At 35.0% G+C, this 15,199-nt stretch overlaps 2 protein-coding genes across 6 annotated transcripts in view; one reads left to right on the top strand and one right to left on the bottom strand.

The window, feature by feature from the left end:
- Positions 1–673: 673 nt before the first annotated feature.
- On the top strand, positions 674–5,211 carry LOC127835221 (kelch domain-containing protein 10-like). The gene is made up of 2 exons (XM_052361543.1): positions 674–1,516; positions 1,828–5,211. Exons 1-2 carry the CDS (start codon positions 792–794, stop codon positions 2,357–2,359), a joined length of 1,257 nt encoding a protein of 418 aa, XP_052217503.1. The 5' UTR covers positions 674–791; the 3' UTR covers positions 2,360–5,211.
- Positions 5,212–6,243: 1,032 nt separating this feature from the next.
- The window catches only part of LOC127834417 (centrosomal protein of 63 kDa-like), a 39,121-nt gene continuing 30,165 nt past the window's right edge, over positions 6,244–15,199 (bottom strand). For all 5 annotated transcript variants that reach the window (XM_052360243.1, XM_052360238.1, XM_052360239.1 and 2 more), the window contains 3 exons: positions 14,384–14,541; positions 11,925–12,037; positions 6,244–10,378 (listed from right to left, as the gene is read on the bottom strand). In XM_052360243.1, coding sequence (XP_052216203.1) covers positions 10,235–10,378; positions 11,925–12,037; positions 14,384–14,541 — 415 coding nt within the window. In that variant the 3' untranslated portion in view covers positions 6,244–10,234. The remainder of the gene's footprint in view (positions 10,379–11,924; positions 12,038–14,383; positions 14,542–15,199) is intronic.

Here is a 15,199-nt window from a genome sequence, read left to right as displayed (position 1 = left end):
CGCAGTTAGACGAACAACTTTTGTCTACTGCGCAGTAATACATCGTCTTGTCCATGTGCAATTTGTCAAATATGAATGAATGAATGGGAATAGTACCCTTGGAAGAAGAATGAATCACATGTACTTCACATATTATGGATAGGACAACACCTGAATGAAAGAGTATCACCCGGGCCCGGAGGATTTAGACAAGTACAGAAATCAACAAAAGTCTGGTGAGTCATAATGTAGATTTAAGCAAACTTTTTACTCCAGGACTCCAGGGTTCAGTGGTTCGAGCCCAGTTTAGGGTTACTTTTTTATCCTTTTATTTAATTGTATTCTTGTTTGTTTTTTACTATAGATTTTTAGGTCCAATGTTTAAATTTATCAATATAAAGCATTTAATGAAAAGCTTCAATACATGCCAAAATCTGTGAAAAAGCACCTTTAAGACATATCTATCATTGGGGCTAAACGTGTGGTGTTCAGTCTTTCGGATCAGCGAGTCCAAAGGCGGCGCATTGCATGCGTGTCGTTGTTAGATATGACATATTATTTTATCTAAATTGATCAAGTATACATACTGCACGGAATTGAAGTATTGTATTGATTTATTTTTCACACTATATAAAATGTTTATGATCGCTTGAAATTATGCACTATTAAAATGTAAAGAGTAAGGTTGGGCAGGAACCACATCAGTTAAGTGTAACCGATAATGATTTGGAGTGGTTTGTAACCAGAACTCTCGGGATTTACCGTCAGGTTACGGAATCGCCGGAACTCAGTAAAAAAGTAAACAAATACAAATGGCTGCGAAGACAGATCTTGCTACAGCTGTCGAAAAACATTTTTGTTCGAGCACAGTGAGATTCCGAAATATTCACCCGAAATACAAACCGTATGACAAAAAACGACCAAAAGGGCGAAGTGGCCACTGCATGTGTGCAGATGAATCGGATATTTACATTTTTGGAGGATACAGCCCGATGGACGATCGAAATGGGGTAAGGCAAAGTCGCGTTTTGCCCGAGTTGTGGAGATTCAATTTCGCCTCACAGAAGTGGTCGCAAGTGGACGCAGATAATACTCCGATTACGTGTGCATCTTCGTCCATAGCCGTGCGAAATAAGCAAGTGTTCGTCTTCGGTGGAACTGGGTACCCGTTTGGTCAAATAATGAGCAATACCATTAATACTCTGAAACTGAACGTTCCAGCCCTGCAGGCAGCGGGGGAAAGCATGTTTGACAAGCAGAAGATGAAACACACCTGGCAGCTTCTTAAGACAAGGGCGCCGTCCTTCAGCGAAGACAGCGAGGAAGAAGATAATACCCCTCCTCCGGCATATGGACAGAGTCTGATGTTCCACAAGAACGCACTCTACATTTTTGGTGGGGCCATTGGGTATTACTGTGAGGCTGTTTCTGATCTCCATAAGCTGAACCTTAACACGCTGTGTTGGGAAAGGCTACGCCCCACTGGCAGGATCCCAAGTGGCCGATACAAGCAGGAAGTTGTTCTGGACAATGATAGGTGAGACATTTGTCAAATTGAAATATGATTACATTTTAAATTGTCAAACTACAATTGAATCATTGAATCTGAAAACAGTCAGACTGTTAAGTATAGTAATGTGAAAAAAGGCATAGAAAATCTTATACCCTTTTTTATTGTCTTCCATAATATCGTCATTTCCATATTTGGTGCAGACACATGTACATGTAATCTTATTCAGAATCAGATTATGATTTCATTTAGATCAGTCAATACAAACATCACATTTGGGCTATACTAAATCCATCTTTTATCTTTCAAACTATTCTTTTTCACCTTCATAATTGCAGATTCTATGTGCTGGGTGGAGGACGGTTGCACTATGCAGAAGGACTCGACAAAATTTACGCCTACGACATCGCCCACAACCATTGGTCGGAAGTGATCACAAAACCGGACCCAGAGCACGGCTACCCTCGTCCAAGATGCAGCTTCGGGTGTGCACAAGATGGCAAGAATGTGTACATCAGTGGTGGACGTCACTACAGTGCCGATGTTGAGCACAGATCACTGATGGACATTTGGCATTTACATCTGGACACCTTCCAGTGGAAGAAACTCAAGATGAAGCTTCCTGATGCGCTGTATTTTCACAGCGCCATAGTATCACCATCGGGGCACATGTACATTTTTGGAGGGGTCCACAGGGATGGTTTCCGTGCTCCCTATTTGTACAAGATCCGACTTCCACACACCATGCCAAAGTTGGCCGAGATCTGCTGGGAGAAATTGTGCGTAATATCCCGTGTTCAAAAGGTGTTGACCGCTGGTAATTTGACTGAAATGGGTGTACCATGGAATCTCGTTGATCGAATCCATTGATTTCAAAGGTTAAAAGAGGTTATAGATATCCGAAATATTAAGTTGTGTCTGAAATGTTGTTGTTTTTTTTGTCGTTGGATATGTAAGTGATAATAGCCTTTGCTTTGCTTTTATTTTTTGACCTTTTTTAATACATAACCAATGCATAGCTAAAGTCATGTGTAACTTTTAATAACTAATGTTGCTTTTCATCATATAAAATTTCATTTTATTTAAAGCTATTTTAAAAACAAAGTTCATTTAAAAATTGTCTGTGATTTTTATTCAAAGCATTTTCATTCAAAAGTATTCTTTGTATGTTTTGAACAAGAAAATTTAGTTGTAATTGAATTTCAAAAAGAAAGACTTGGGCAAACAAGTACATGAGCACCTTAAGAGTTTAATGCTTTTGCAAAAAGCTATTCAAGGTTTTAAGTTATGTTAAACATATACATCACAAAGATTTTTATTTACTTTTTTAACATGTTTCATTTTATTAATACCATTTTGTGTTGTTTTAAGTGTTTCAAAGTTGTGTGTTTTGTGTGACTTTTATTTTATACCATATGGCATATTTGCCTATAAATGTAAAAAAATGGTATTTTGTGTCCCATTAAAAGTAAAAGGTCAATTTTTATTTTAGGCTTCAGAGGTTTTATTATAAATTGTTTTTTGTTTTAATAGTTAAATTATTCTCACCTTATTGTGATGCAAAACTGTGTATTATTGATTAGTAAAGCAATATTTTAGATGTTCCTATTGATAACCTTTGACACCTTGAGAAAGGTATTTTATTTACAGTAGCTGAAATATTTTTGACATGATAAACATTTTGCCTGAAGCATTTTACGATTTGTTTATGTTTGAGAAGAGGTATTTTCTTTTCCTGGTTTTTTATTTACCAATTTCAATATATGTCATCTGAATGATTAAATAGAATTTAAAATTTTAACTTAAGTCTCCAATTAAAAAAATATTGCTAAAAACTTGTGCTTATGGAAATAAAATGTGTCTCATAGAGTTACCAAAAAAAAGTTTAGCTCACCTACCTAGTCTAATCTTTTTGGCCATATTAGTGGAAATAAATGACATTTAATTTTTCTCCATGTGGATATCAATTTAAAATGTCTTATTTGTGAATGCTGGCCAAGATTTAAACTTGAAGAATCATTGTATCATAATTAAAATGTTGTCACATTTTTGTTGTATTTAGCTTTTATTTTGTATATAGTTCTACATGTACATATACATTCTATTCCATACCTAGTGTCACAATAGGCTGAACGTTGTGCTGGTTTGTTTGCTATAAAAAACTTTATTTTTGTTGTTGACATGTTACTGGATTATAATTCTTGTTACTTATTTGAATTTTATTTATTTTTTAATAGTAATATAATTAAAAGTAGTGATAACATTCATAATAATTAATAAATAATAATAATTATAGTAATAAAACTATTGTTAGTATTATTATTAATTGTATTACAGGTATTATTATTTGATCTGCAAGGAAACCCGTTCAAAAAACTTTTCAGAATGGTTTTTTTCTTATTAAACCATGTTTTTTAAAACTAGTATTTTAAAACAAATAACAGTATACAATTCTGAAATGGTCAGTCTCTTCAATTCTTAATACATGTACTAGTACTAAACGTGGTTGGGAGACAAAGGGACAGTAAAGCCTCTGGAATGCTGGCTTTAGTGTTTTAAGCTTTGTGATTGTATTGATTTATAAAAATATTATGTAATTTTATGTCATATTAAACCAGCTTTTTAAAAGGGCTTTACATTAGACAATGTGTATACATGTATATTTTATGATGTTACTGTTTTAACATGAGATTAAGGATTTTCTTGTTTTGTTCCCTTGATTCTGTGAATGGGTAAGTGCAAAACAAAGTCAACAGTGTATGTTTTACGTTTCTTATGTCAGGGGATCTTCATTCTGGCAGATAATGTTTAGTGTTTTATCAATTGTCTATTTGAATAGTGATGCAACTTGTTAAATTAATCCTCTAGTCAAACATCCGTATTGTTGTTGGGATTATGGATTTATGTATCCCTCCTGGGGCTTTCTCTTCCATTTGCCAAATTAGCCAATGGCTACCAAAAAAAGAAATTATGTGTAAAAAACGTACATGTGGCCACAAGTTTTTCTTCATTATCACCTATAAGTTATCCAAATAAGAAGAATTTAAGACATAAAAAGCATTTTGAGCTGGGGGGTCTCTATTCTGGCTTATTGTCAGATACGTGTCTATCATCTGTCATTGAAATCATTTTAAATATTGTCTCCAGCTCATTTTTGCTTGTTTAATAACAAGATTTTGACTTATTTTTTTTATAAAATGTATCATTTATCCAGCCATATATAGAAAAATATAGATAACTGTCATTTAAAGTTAGTTTATTGATACATTGAGAGAAATATGGACAAGCTGATGTTTATTATTTGACAACTAAAATTTGTTTAGAGAAATTGTATGACAAAATGAGTTGTTTTCAGAGAAAACTGGGCATAATGCATATGCGTAAAGTGTTGTCCCAGATTAGCCTTTGCAGTCCGCACAGGCTTATCAGGGACGACACTTTCCGCCTAAATTGGATTTTTGCTAAGTAGACACTTTATTTTAACGAAAAATGTCATAAAAGCCGAAAGTGTCGTCACTGATTAGCCTGTGCGGACTGCACAGTCTAATCAGGGACGACACTTTACACACAAGCATTAAGCCCAGTTTTCTAAGAAAAAGGCTCATATAATCTCAACACATATTACTGATATTTGGATCATGATATTGTACATTGTGATAATTTTAATGAGGCCAGGATCATTGGACATTTTTATATATTTGAATAAACTATGCAACAAGATTGGGGTTAAATTACTTGTGTATTCAATTTAATAACAAGATGTGTTTGTGAAGCACTACGTCCCCCATATATTTGACCTTTGACCTTGAAGGATTACCTTGACCTTTCACCACTCAAAATGTGCAGCTCAATGAGATACACATGCATGCCAAATATAAAGTTGCTATCTTCAATATTGCAAAAGTTATGGCAAATGTTAAAGTTTGACGCAAACCAACGAACAAACAAACCAACAAAGGAACAGACAGGGCAAAAACAATATGTCCCCCACTATAGTGGTGGGGGACATAGAAATGCTTTAAAAAGAAGATACAAATTTAAACCAGGCTTTTACTAAGCCTAGTCACAGCCGTATTGAGATATGTCTCCCTGTGGGAAAGCTGGGGTTAATTCTTGTCCATAATGTTTTGTATCAGATTAGCCTTTGCAGTCCTCACAGGCTAATCTGGCTCAACACTTTCCAGCTACACTGGGTTTTCAATTAAAAAAATATCCCCTTAAAAAAATCCATAACAGCGGAAAGTGTTGTCCCAGATAAGCATGGGGCTACACAGGCTACTCTAGGGCAACACTTTACATACATGCATTAAGCCCCATTTTCCCACAGCGAGGCAAAATTTCAAGCACATGTCCCTGAGCAGTACATGCTCATAGAAAGCCTTTGTGATCACCTTCTTGTGTGGAAATCCATCAACACTTAACACATGTGCACTCTATAGAAGCCACAATAATTACCTACTGGTAATCTTTATCTAAATGAAAGTTGGTCCGAACATTTTTTCCAATGATATGTCGGCCAAGTTGGCTTGTCCTGAATTCTTATATATGCTTCTGTTTAAACAACATACAGGCAAACTTGGCTGACTTTTAGGATTTTAAGTTAATTATGTTATAAATAATAGTATGAATGTGTGCCCACTATTGGTACATGAACAGAAAGCTTTTGCTTACCCTGTTAGAACATATTTGACTTCAGAATATTCATTTAACTGGGATCAGTTGTCTACATTCCATTGAAAGAACAAACATCAATGAAACATGTGTATTTTTACTTTGCATATATGTCATATACATACAGGCTTCTCAACTTAAGTTTTAAAGCACATATTTTACTGAATTGATATAAAATTCTCTGACTACAAAAATTAATCTACTATGTACAATCTTGTAATCAACCCTGTTTTACATAATTAAGCATATTGGTAAAGAAAACTTTGTAATTATACAGCTGTATGTTTGAAAAAAAAGTTCTAAAACAGTCAAAGATTATGATATTGCTTACAAACTTAATAAAAACAATATTCAAACAAGGGACAAAATTGTCACAAAACCAGGTTTTCATTGTGAAAAAAAATCTGATAAAGGGAGACAACTCAAACTGTACTTTTGAAATGAACAAACAAAATTAACCCCCTTTGTAAGTTTGTTTTAAAATAAATATATTTTTAGTCGTGGCGACCTTGACATTGGAGATATTGACGTGATTCTTTCGTGCGACACACCGTCCCATGATGGTGAACAAATGTGCCAAATGATTTTAAAATCTCATAATGAATGACATAGTTATAGCCCAGACAAGCTTATTTATGGCAATTTTTTACCTTTGAACTCAAAGTGTGACCTAGACCTTGGAGATATTGACGTATTTTTTTTGCGCGACACACCGTCTAATGATGGTTAACAAATGTGACAAATGATTTTAAAATCTCACAATGAACGACAAAGTTATGGCCCGGACAAGCTTGTTCCGCCCGCCAGCCCGCCAGCCAGCCCGCCCGCATTCGCCAATCTAATAACCAGTTTTTTCCTTCGGAAAACCTGGTTAAATATCAGAGTCATTATTTAGATAACAGAGTAGTGTTTTCCTTTAGTGAAATGAAAATGCCCAAACAAAAAAAATCTGTTTAAAAATGGCAAGAAAGTGGGCAAAATGATAAAAATGGAATATAGAAACATAGTTTTGTTTGCAATTACTCCAATCAAATTAGCTTATGTGCAGCTGTCACAATGAAGTCACAATGAAGTCATTAACACCCATATACACCGACACTTAAATGTATGCTAACCAATAAAAGATTTATAGATAAATAAATGCAAAGGAGGTAGACAAAACAAAACATACAGGCACAAATAATAAACATGATATAGATACTCAAATGTAAACTGAAAACAATCACGAGTTACTAATAAACATGATTACACATGCTTTAATTATCAAGACAGATGTATTGGTTCAGGATACTGGTTATTATATATGAGCTGCACTTTGTGAAAAGGGGGTGTAATGCATGCACGTTAAGTGTCTTTCCAGATTAGCCTGTGCAGTCGACCCAGGCTTATCAGAGGAGATACTTTCCGCTTTTATGATATTTTCGTTTAAAGAAAGTCTCTTCTTAGCAAAAATCCAGTTTAGATGGAGTGTAATCCCTGATTAGCCTGTGAAGACTGCACAGGTTCATCTGGGACGACACTTAACGCACATGCATTATACACCCTTATCTCAGAGCCAGACCCATATAGAAAATTATGCAAGTATTATATTCTGAGAACTTGTATTAGTAAACCCAAAGAGACTCATTCACAGTCTCACAACACCATTCTAGTGTAAAATTTCTTTATAATGCATTGTTTTTGCAATATTTTTATGAAAAATATCACAAATCAAAAACTGTTTTTACATCAAGACATTTAGACAATGCATTTTTCGCTAAATGAGGATAAGTGCTGTAGCCGGATATGTGTTTGCATTAACCCTTTCCCACTCAGAAGCAAAGTGAAAATGGCTATATACAAACAGCATTAAAACCAGAACAGCCTGCGATTAACTGGCAGTCTGTTCAGGTTGTGCTGTTTGCTGCTAATCAGTATCAAAGGCTTGGAAATGAAACCTTTTAATCATGAATTTAGTAAGAAAAGCATTAAATTAAACTTAACTGTCTAAGGGACAACAAATGCGTCAAAATACATATCTTAGTGGTAAAAGGTTAAGATAAACAAGCAGACCCGCTAAAAGTATGATATGGAAATAGTAAAAGCTAGTAGCCAGAAGAGTTTCTCTTATTTGACTGTCAGCATTCGTGGCCAAAAATCGAAAGGTATGAAATAAAGAACATAATCTACAGATTATAGCAGAGCATATATGAGGTCTATGTGATTGGTGCCCCACATTTTACGATATTCACGATTTTTACATTATAAAAAAACACACTTAATGAGAGCAAGATTTTTACATGAAGAAAATACAGTGAACCGACCTTAGCAATGCCACAAATCCTTTTTGAATGATGACTTTTAGATTTTCATTTGAGATTCAACCCTCCTGATTTTAACTCAAAAAACAAAAATGTAAACTGTCTGTGATAAATATAAACCTGTTAAGTGAAAAATATCAGCAATACGTTTTACACTTAAATACTAATCTGAGATCCTTTCAAGGTCTTACACATATATGATATATACTTTTCAATCATTTATATTCATCGGCATTATTTAATTTCGTTGTTTTTTATGACTTTTTATGTGGACATGTTCATTTGTATATTTTTCTGGGGAAATAAATTCATCGATCAGGCAAACCACAGAAACAACAAAAATAAATGTCTCACAAATAAAGGCTCATTTCATCATGTTTTTGTACTAGTTGTGCCTTATTGAAGATTAATGTTTGGGTAAAATATATGGGCCGTACTCTGTGAAAAGGGGTTTAATGCATGTGCGTACAGTGTCTTCCCAGATAAGCCTGTGCAAACCACACAGGCTTATCAGGGACGACACATCCCACTTATATGATATTTTTCGTTTCAAGAAAATCTCTTCTTAGCAAAAATCCAGTTTAGGAGTAAACTATTGCTGATTAGCCTGTGCAGACTGCACAGGCTTATCTGGGAAGACACTGTACATGCATTGAACCCCTTTTCACAGAGCACAGCGTAATGATACGCAATTGATTGCTTTTCTAAAATTACGCATGTTGGAAGAAACCTATTGAAACTGTACAAGGGCATATGGATTTTCAAAATGAAATGGTGTACAAAGTTTCAATATGTAATTGAAAAATTAAAACCTAGTATTGTCTGTTCTCTCTGGTTTCCAACAATGTTCAACTTAACATGATTTTAAATGACCTAATTAGTGATGCATTTGTAGTATTTTCCTTTAAAGTAATCAATATGAAATCAACAATAACATCCAATCAACAATAACATCCAAACAGTCCATTCTCCAAAAAGTCATAATATAACCTGTAATTTACTTAAGAGCTAGACATTTATAGTTCTTGTGGACTTGGCTGAACTTTCACTAATTCATCCTACATAAAGACATTAAAGAGTGTTGTAGTGTCTAAATGACATGGGAGCTAATAAAAGTGCAATTTATATACAATTTTATATGCTACGGTAATGTTATTGTGTCTGAAACAATAGATCTCAACACATGTACAATTCTAGACTACATGATTTGTTATGGCAGTAATGTAGGAAGAGGTAAACTTATCTATTTGATTGAAAAAGTTTTTGATTCTATAACTTAATGACGCATCATTTATTGCAAAACGGTATAACAACACAAAATTCATATACAAGTGCATAACTAAATTTACATACAAACATTTGTTAGTAATAAAATAATACTTATCACAGATTTTGATTTGATGCTTCTTATTAACATCCCAAGGGATTAGTATTAAACTAATGCAACGGCTTGACATTTGAGCCTTCCTCTGGGAAAACAGGGCTTAATGCATGTGTGTCCAGTGTTGTCACAAATAAGCCTGTGCGGTCTGCACAGGCTAATCTGGGCCAACACTTTACATCTCAAAATGGATTTTGCTAAGTAAGAAGAGACTTTCTCTCAACAAAAATACAAAAGAGTGGAGTGTTGTCCAGGATAAGCCTGTGCAGTCTGCACATGCTAATCTGAGACGACACTGTATGCACACAAATTAAGCTCCTTTTTCCTAGAGTCAGACTCCTTTCTTATTCAAAAACATCAGTTTCACACCCTACCCTTGATTATTTTAACCAACTATCTCTTGTGCTTTTTTATTGCAAAGTCTGAGTTGGATTTCAGCGTTTCTATATGGTTGTCAATGATGTTTTCTAGTTGTCGGGTGCGAGCCTGCTCCTCCTGTAGGAACTTCTCCGAGGCCGTACCACCGAGGGAATTACCCTGAAACAGAGAGAGAGTACAGAAATATGAGACATACAGTTAGAACAATAATTACAGAAATATGTGCATTCACAGAGATTAATTACAACACGAAACCGTCAGAGACGGGTGATGCTCCCCAAAGGTTTTTTTTGTCACAATATTGCACTATATATTCAGATAAAAGGAAACGTCTTGAGGGGCATAACTTTGGTCAAAATAATACGATGGATGATTTAGCAACTTAAAAATTTCAAAGGGCAATAACTCTGTGAAAAATCATCTGACTAGAACCCGCTGATAATATGCAAATGTCCTCTTGGTAGTGAAGCTTCCCATAAAGTTTCATTGAATTCCGATCATTAGTTGAATAGAAATAGCCCGGACAATAATTGCACTATATGTACAGTTAATGAAATATTCCAAAGGGCCATAACTCTGTGAAAAATCATCCGACCAGTTCCGGCTGATAATATGCACATCTCCTCTTGGTAGTGAAGCTTCCCATAAAGTTTAATTGAATTCCGTTCATTAATTGCTGAGATATAGCCCGGACAAAAATTGTGCACGGACGGACGGACACACGGACGGACACACGCACAGACAGACGACTATATGCTCCCCCCCAAAAAATTTTGGGAAAGCATAAAAATCTCTGATACCAATTGCTTAAATATATGCCAAAATAGAGGTCGTACCACAGAGAGAATTACCTTGACAGAGAACCCTTATGAAAATATGTGCAAAAAAAGTGAACGATTACTAAAATATGGGCGAAAATGGGGAACAATAAAAGAAGTACATGCATAAACAGAGACTATTGATGTAAATCTAGGCCAAAACAGACAACAATTTAAGAAATATGAGCCAATGCTGAGAATGATTATGGAAATATGAGCCAATGCTGAGAATGATTATGGAAATATGAGCCAATGCTGAGAATGATTATGGAAATATGAGCTAATGCTGAGAATGATTATGGAAATATGAGCCAATGCTGAGAACAATTAAGGAAATATGTGCCAAGACAGAGAACGTTATGGAAATATGTGCCAAAACAGAGAACGCTTATGGGAATATGTGCCAAAACAGAGAACGCTTATGGAAATATGTGCCAAAACAGAGAACGCTTATGGAAATATAAGGTTATCAATTAATGAAATATGAGCAGAAACGGGGAATAATAAGAGAAGTATGTAATGTTTTTTATTAAAATCTTAATATAATAATTATAATGTCGTATTGGCATGGTAGGCTAATGTAACCACATGAAATCAACAGGGCACTGGCCTTGTTGTAGGCATATGGCTGACTAGGGGCTGAGGCGTGGTTCCCAAAAAATGTATGGCCTATGGGCCTCCATGATGCTAATCCAGCACTGACCAATTGCCAAAATAGCAAATGGCTACTGAAACCTTAAATTGACTTCTAAATTCTCAAATTGGTTACACAATTTTTTTTTATTATTTCTAAATAAAGAAGACTTTCATACTTTCTGAGAATACATTCTGAATTACATGCATTTTGGCTACTAGTTAATGTTTTTAGCGCCCAAATAGAGACTTACATCAACGGGCATGTCGAGCAAGCTGTCTGACCCTGTAAGAGACATGTCATCGTTGACATAGAGCACCCCCTCCTCACCCTCTTCCAACACGATGTCACCTCGATGGAAAGAAGCTGAAATATACAATGTGCACAAGGAATCTTATATCTGCCATACCTTTGATTGTTATGAAATATATATTAGCCCCGCCCTGTGCATGAAGGGTCATCCCAGATTAACCTGTTCAGGGAATACTGGCTAACTAGGGATGACACTGTTCATTTCAACTGGATTTTCCCTAAGAGAAAATGTCCACAAAAGCAAAGTGTCATCCTTGACTGCACAGGCTAATCTGAGATGACACTTTGCGCACATGCATTCAACTCTGTTTTCCAGCGGGGTTCATATTAAATGCTTGTAGTTTTAGAACATGACAGCAAATATGATGACAATGGTTAAAAAGATGATAATAGGGATGATGAAGTAAGTGATGATGATGAGATATGTGGCAGTGGCTGGGAAAATGGGTATTATGGTTCAAAAATCACATTTTCAGGTTTTTAAATATTTTATTTCCACTTTCTTTTAGAAACAAAATGCAAAAAAAATTAGGTCTCTATCATTGCTAGTTTTCGAGATATTGATATATGTGGCGTGTTCTGAGACTGTTGGTGCTAATTCGGCAAGCCTCATAATGAGAAAACTCATCCGAAATGACATCAATAAACTTGCGCTTAATTTTGTTTCAATTGCTTAATGTTTTCTGTGATTTTACCATTAATCGTATTTAAGTTATGTAAAATGAACAAAGACTGGTCCTTGAAAGAATTTGCTATCAAACAAATAGTTTATTTTGACCTTTTAATTGCAATGAGCTGACATATTACTCTCCGTTTACCGAAGTTAGTCATGGCTAATATATAGTCAGACACCATACTTCAACACATGCTGATATCGAATTTAGATTGATGCTATTTATATTTTTTTTGGATTTAACTTCTCTTCGAACAAGGCAAAAGTTATTCTTTTAATCAATTCTACTTTTAATGGTTAAATGCCCAAAATAATTACAAAAAGAACATATTTACAACTAAAAACGAAAGTAAAAATTTGTTTACATTTTAATTTAATAAATTAAGTTTGTCAAAGTTTCTAATGATTGAATGAGAACTTCCATTTGTTCATTGTATCTATTTACCACCTAAATTTTTCTCCAATGAAATCACTTTTTTGTTTTGGAGAAATTCTTGTATGAAAATGTTAATTCATTGATTGTCTGTCAGTATAATGACCTCAATTTGCTTAACATCATGACAACTGATTACATCTTATTATTAAAGTCTTTAAACATCATCTTGCCTCATTTCAAAAGCAACCTCATTGGGCACTTCATCTTAGACACGTTAAAGCTAGTTGCATGTGTATAATGTGATGTTTTGGATAAACCATTGTAGATTCTAATCCATGACAGCACTTTTGCCTACAGAAGATTAATGTTTCAAAGAGAATTTCTCCAAAAACAGTAAAAAAAACATAAAAGCAAACAGTGTCTTCCTGCAAGAATCTTACTGCACAGGCTAAAGGCCATTTTCAGCTGTATCTATGGGTCCGTTAAACGGACCCATTCCAAAGCAAATTAGTAAAAAAAATCCAATTTTGAAAAAAAAATGCCATTGTTTTATTTAAAGATGTCTAATTATTATTCTATTTCAATTTTATATCAATTACATCTTACAAAGTATATAACTATTAAAGTCTATAATGTATATGATGTTGTTCTTATTATTTGAAATATAATATTGAATTAAGTTTTCCCAAATCAGTGGACTTGTTGTGCGAAGAGATTCCCAATCCTGAAAATGAAATTGCTTTTTTTTCCAAAGTGGCCAGAAAAAGGTCTGAGCTTGTCTAAGGTAATATTTTACACCTGTGCAAGTAGACCAATATGATTAGAAAAAGATGAAATGCATTTTAACCTTTTCCCACTCAGAAGCAAAGTGAAAAGTGGAAATGGCTATGTACAAACAGCATTAAACCAGAACAGAATCAGTCTATTCAGGTTTTATGCTGTTTACAGCCTTGGAAATTTTAATCTAGTAAGACAGGTCTTTAATTAACTTTAATTTCTAATGGACTACGTAAGTTTCAAAATACGTATTTAAAAGGTTAAGGTTAAATAGATCCATAAAAGTTGAGCGTCATTAAGTCCCCACTCACAGCCGTCTCTCTTGTCCTGGTCAAAGTCATCCTCAAAGGCGCCTTCTGTCTCCGTAACAATGCATGTTTGTAAAGTGTCATACAGGCTAATCAGGGACAGAACTTATTACTTTTATTGATTTTTTTTGTTAAAAAAGATGTCACTACTCAACGAAAATCCAGTCTAGATTCAAAGTATCATACCTAATAAGCCTACGGGCATGCATTAAGCCCCGTTTTCCCAGAGCAAGGCTAAAATGAATTTATAAGAAGTCAAGACTTACAGCCGGCTCTCCTTTCTTGGTCAAGGTCGTCCTCTAGGCGAGCCTTCTGTCTCCGTAGCAACTGTAGCTGTTCCTCGTAGCGGTTGATGGTCGAGTCGAGGCGGTCCTGAAGCATGTTAACGCGACGATCTGCATCCTCCTCTATGTCCTGTAGACGCCTGTAATGTGATTTGTAATTGAGTTGGGATCTGAGAAAATGGGACTTTGCGGCCTATATGTAAAGTTGACCGGTATCTCACCCCTGAAATACTGGTATCTTACTCCAAATATACTGGTATCTCATACCTGATATACTGTTATCTCACTCCTGATATACTGGTATCTCACCCAGATATACTGGTATCTTACCCTGATATATTGTTATCTCACCCCTGATATACTGGTATCTCGACCGTGATATACTGGTATCTCACCCCTGATATACTGGTATACCACCCCTTATATAATCTTATTTCCCCCCTGATATACTGTTATTTCACCCTTGATATACTGGTATCTCACCCCTGATATACTGGTATCTCACCCTGATATATTGTCATCTCACCCCTGATATACTGGTATCTGGACCGTGATATACTGTTATCTCACCTCTGATATACTGGTATCTCATCTCTGATAATCTGGTATCTCACCCTGGTATAATGGTATCTCACCCTGATATACTGATCTATTTAACCCTGATAAACTGTTAGCTCAACCCCGATATACTGGTATCTCAACCTTGATATACTGTTATCTCACCTCTGATATACTGGTATCTTATTTTTGATAAACTGGTATCTCACCCCTGATATACTGATCTCCCACCCCTGATAT

The sequence above is a fragment of the Dreissena polymorpha genome, chromosome 6, assembly GCF_020536995.1.
Source record: "Dreissena polymorpha isolate Duluth1 chromosome 6, UMN_Dpol_1.0, whole genome shotgun sequence".
NCBI classification, from domain to species: Eukaryota; Metazoa; Mollusca; class Bivalvia; order Myida; family Dreissenidae; genus Dreissena; species Dreissena polymorpha.
Note: the sequence above shows the minus strand (reverse complement) of the source record. Positions and strands in the feature narration are given on the sequence as shown.

Excerpts from the sequence above, each read along its gene's own strand:
- LOC127835221 (XM_052361543.1), top strand. The coding sequence starts at position 792 with ATGGCTGCGAAGACAGATCTTGCTACAGCTGTCGAAAAACATTTTTGT. Across the intron at positions 1,517-1,827 it reads GTTGTTCTGGACAATGATAG|ATTCTATGTGCTGGGTGGAG; the intron begins GTGAGACATTTG and ends TCATAATTGCAG.